Source organism: Macrobrachium nipponense, chromosome 10 (genome assembly GCF_015104395.2).
Source record: "Macrobrachium nipponense isolate FS-2020 chromosome 10, ASM1510439v2, whole genome shotgun sequence".
Classification (NCBI taxonomy): Eukaryota; Metazoa; Arthropoda; class Malacostraca; order Decapoda; family Palaemonidae; genus Macrobrachium; species Macrobrachium nipponense.
Window position 1 is genome coordinate 82,984,383 of NC_087204.1, and position 4,557 is coordinate 82,988,939.

At 30.9% G+C, this 4,557-nt stretch overlaps 1 protein-coding gene across 1 annotated transcript in view; it reads left to right on the forward strand.

The window, feature by feature from the left end:
- LOC135223731 (dipeptidase 1-like) overlaps positions 1 to 3,390 on the forward strand; it is an 89,746-nt gene extending 86,356 nt beyond the window's left edge. Inside the window, exon 11 of the mRNA XM_064262490.1 lies at positions 402 to 3,390. Within this exon, the coding sequence (XP_064118560.1) occupies positions 402 to 518 (117 nt within the window). The 3' untranslated portion in view covers positions 519 to 3,390. The remainder of the gene's footprint in view (positions 1 to 401) is intronic.
- The last annotated feature ends 1,167 nt before the right edge of the window (positions 3,391 to 4,557 follow it).

Below are 4,557 nucleotides of genomic sequence, written 5' to 3' on the forward strand. Positions count from 1 at the left end.
ATATATATATATATATATATATATATATATATATATATATATATATATATATATATATATAGTCCTACGACGTGTTAAAAGCAGCCAGGATTAATACATGGCATTTATTTCAAGATATGTATTTTGATAATAATAATAATAATAATAATAATAATAATAATAATAATAATAATAATAATAATAATAATAATAATAGCTGTAATCCAGTGCACGTGACAGGAGATTCGAATGCAATAATACAGTTGAGACAACACTGCTCTAAAAAACTGATTTAACTTATGGTCAGTGTGTACGACATCATTCCACTCAGCTCATTCATATCAAAATTCCTGTTACGATACTCAGTCAACTTTGAAAGACTTCTTTATTGATCACATTTTTTTGTTTTGCCCTAAAACCAGGTCCGAGACGAACTAGCAGCCGAGAAGCCTTCGGAAGAAATCATCCCAATCCACGACATCGACGCCCGGTGGCCATGTCGTTACAAATTCGCCAGCCTGGACGACCTTCATTCCTGACCTACGAACGTTTAAACGCGTCAACGAAATCCTTTTTAGCGGCCGCTTTCGGTCAAAGTTTTTTTAAATAAAACTTTCTCTTCATTGATAAGATTCGTCACGTCGATTTTAACACCCCCTGAAAGAGGGAGGTTTGTTTTCAAATTAGAGGTTTAATACATCATTTTTTTCGTATGGTGCAATCATCATGAATTATGCGTAATTCAAATAAGAGTCAGTTTCGTATGTCGATGCGACTTAATACAAATTAATTCATTTTTAAAACTGCTTTTTTTATTCAGTCAATTATTTCGGGGAAGGTTTCTCAGGTTAGTGAGTGGTGCTGATATTTCTTATACTGTAAAACTGATCGTGTATCATAACAAGTTTTAAAATGTAACGTAATGAAAAGTTATTGATTTTACATTTTATTATTTAAACAAATCATGAATCCAGTTGAACTCAAATATGCACAATTTTTCTCATGAGTAGAGGTTTATTAAAAAATCAATAAAGTAAGTTTTGTACTGATTATAAATTAATTATTGAATAATAAATCACACAAGTTAAAAATCCTATTAATTTTTTTATTAATGTAATATAAGTACTATTGAAAGATTCTTACACCTAATATTATTATGTCTTATTGGTAAATGTTTTATCTTTACTTTCTAAAAACTGCAGTCATTACTTTTTTTTATCATGTTCCAAAGATTTTGTTAATATAATGCACTACTTATTAATACTTTAATTTATATCCTACTCCTGATAAATAGTTTGCCTTTCGATATGACCTGAACAATTTTACTCTGTGAAACATCTAATCTTATCATTTTATCTTTTTTCAAGAAAAAGTTTTCTTGTGGAAAATATCTAGATAATTGCTTTAGAGGACTCTGTGTTTCCGCTACGAAAAACCTGCTTAAGATTTTCTGCTGATGGACGAACAGAATCAGAACTGCTGCAGATGTTTTATAGGAGAAAAACAATATCCATATTTTTGATGTTATCCATTCATGTAAATAGTGAATAGTACCTTTCAATATTTCATACAATCTCTTGTAAATATCATGTAAGTTGTCGATTTTGAAATTCTAATAAATATATGGCATATTCCATTTAACATATCTTTCAATTCATGATCATTTCAAGACGAATATCCTTTCCACTTTGTGAACAATCGCCTTCTTTACTGACATTCCCCTCTTTTTACTTTCACTAACAGTATGTATTTAAACTCTCAAATCATAAAACACAATTTAGTAGTTTAGTTGACTGCCAGACAGTTAAATGGAAAAAACTGAAATCACATATTAATATATCATTTCACCTAGGAAATATATTTAACATTCCATTTCATGTTAGGTAACGTTACCTCATCTTTACGAAGTTGGGAGATGACTAGGTGACATAAACGTAACTATTGTACACACACATAACTGTCACTTGTTCATTAACTTAGGAATTTCATTGATGTTATATTGATATTTTTTCATACAGAGTAGAGGCAACACTGACAGTACTAAAAACAATAGTAAGATTAGTAGAAGTAGAAGCAGAGTAGCAGAGATGATTAAATTGGTGATTGAACATTATTCACAACATTGAATTTTCAATGGTGGAGGCAATTACTAAAATGTACAAGATAAATAAATAAATATACAGACTCCTCTACTTACGAACTTGCAATTTACGAACTTTCAAAGATATGAACATCTGTAATCGTAAATTCAATTTTTGTTTGGAGCACTCCGGACCACGACCAGCAAGTACAAATTTTGTTGTGAGTGCCTCCCTCGACTAAGTTACGATTTCTGCCGCTACCCAGGCTGGACAGCACCGTAGCTGGCGCCACTACGCATCCCAGTTTCTTTGTATATATACCAGTTTTCATCTCTCGTGCGGAGATTCATTCGTGCGTTTTTATCTAGAAATATTTACTGCATCCATTAATATATCATGGCTAATGGTGGGCGGGAAGCCATCTCAATTGAAACTAAAGTGGCTATAATAAAGAAGTTAGAAAATGGTGAAAAAATGGTTTATATAGTGCAGGATTATAAGATGAATCGCTCGACCATCGGCACAATTTGGAAGTAAAAGACAAAACTACGGAGCACGTGAAAAGTGTTTTGCCAATGCAGTCAACAGTCATAAGTAAGGGAAGGGGGAGGGTGGTAGAAGAAATGGAAGAAATTCTGGGTATCTGGATGGAACACCAGAGACAAAGGTCTGTACTGCTTAGCTTCGTGTTGATTCGGCATTCGATGACTTGAAGGATTTTAGTATGAAAAAACACAAAAGATATTAATAAAATACTTCATAAATACATTAACAACAGTACTGATATTGGGTTTTAGTATTGGAAAAAATATAAACAGAACAGTACGTATTAATTTTGAATATACGAGGTTGAACTTACGAACAAACTTAATTCGTTAGTAAGTAGAGGAGCGTCTGTAAATAAATAAATATGCAAATACAAAAAATGTGATTTTGTTCTACTATTGGATAACACCTTTGCAAATAACAGTAAAATTAAGATACGCTGAGTTTGAAAGATTAAAATAACAGCAGCAGCAGCAGCAGCAGCAGCAGCAGCAGCGCAGCAGCAGCAGTAGCAGTAGTAGTAGTAGTAGTATGTTAATAGTTGTAGTAGTAATGTTGACGATATCATTATCGTAATCAATTGCAAAAATCTTCACCTTAAATAAATCATCAGCCGTACTAGTAGAGGTAGAAGTAGACGTAGAACGTCTATATCAGCAGCACTGTAGTCAAAACAGACTAATGAATTATGTACAGCGTATTACAGACGAAACGACTATCAGTAAATGTTTGGACAATCATACACACGGACGTAGGAAAACACATATACAATCACATGCAGATATATATAATATATATATATATATATATATATATATATATATATATATATACTATATATATATATATGTGTGTGTGTATATATATATATTCTGAAAAATAGATTTTTGGCAACCGATTTTGCAATTGTGTACAATACTCCTACGGTATAAAATCACATGATTGTTTGTCATCGTTTGGAAATCCCATACCATTTGTTTACCTGAGGGTCTCAATGAAGTTTTGAATTAAAGATAATGAATTCTATCTCGCTTGAGTTTCTTTTTACCTTAATTCCTTTTCAATTTGGTAAGTTAAGGATTCTGGAGCGTTGCTGTTAACCACCGGTGGCCATAGCAGACTGTTACGGTTTGTTACAAGTTACATTGACTTTGTAGTCAGATAAATAAACAGCAGGGTCCACTATAAATAAAAAGAAGATAACTCATAACAAATAAGGTTCTCTGCTTGGATCATTAATTATTCGTTACGGAAAAAATAATGGCCGAAGACCTATTAACATCTATACTTAAGTAATAAAGTGAGTACATATTAAATTTATCAACGACAAAATCAAATTTTGTTTCCCTTAATAAATGTTTAAAAATGAAAGAAAAGTCAACTCTCATTTTTTATCATTTATTAGGTTTACGATGTTACAATGAAGTCCTCCATTGTAAGTTTAAACATTTTGTCTATCCTTAAATAAACAATTTTGGTGGTGTAATATTATAATATATATATATATATATATATATATATATATATATATATATATATATTTATATATATATATAATATATATATATATTGTTATCCTGCGGTAATAAACCATATGAAAAAATTATACCTGGGACCCGGATGTTGGAAAGGATAAGAAAAAGTGTACATTTAACCGAAATGTAGCTAAAACGGAAGTATATATATATATATATATATATATATATATATATATATATATATATATATATATATATATATATATATATGCATCAAGCTACAAATGTCCTTTAATATCCAATTCACTCTACCTCGGAATTGATATATTTTTCATATATGTTAACCGAAGGGGAATTTTTTTTTGATAATAATTTCGTCCTCCCGTGGATTCTAACCAGCGGCCAGACAGAGGAGAAACAAGGACTGCAGTGATATTATCCACTCAGTCAACTAGTGAGCGAATTGGATATTA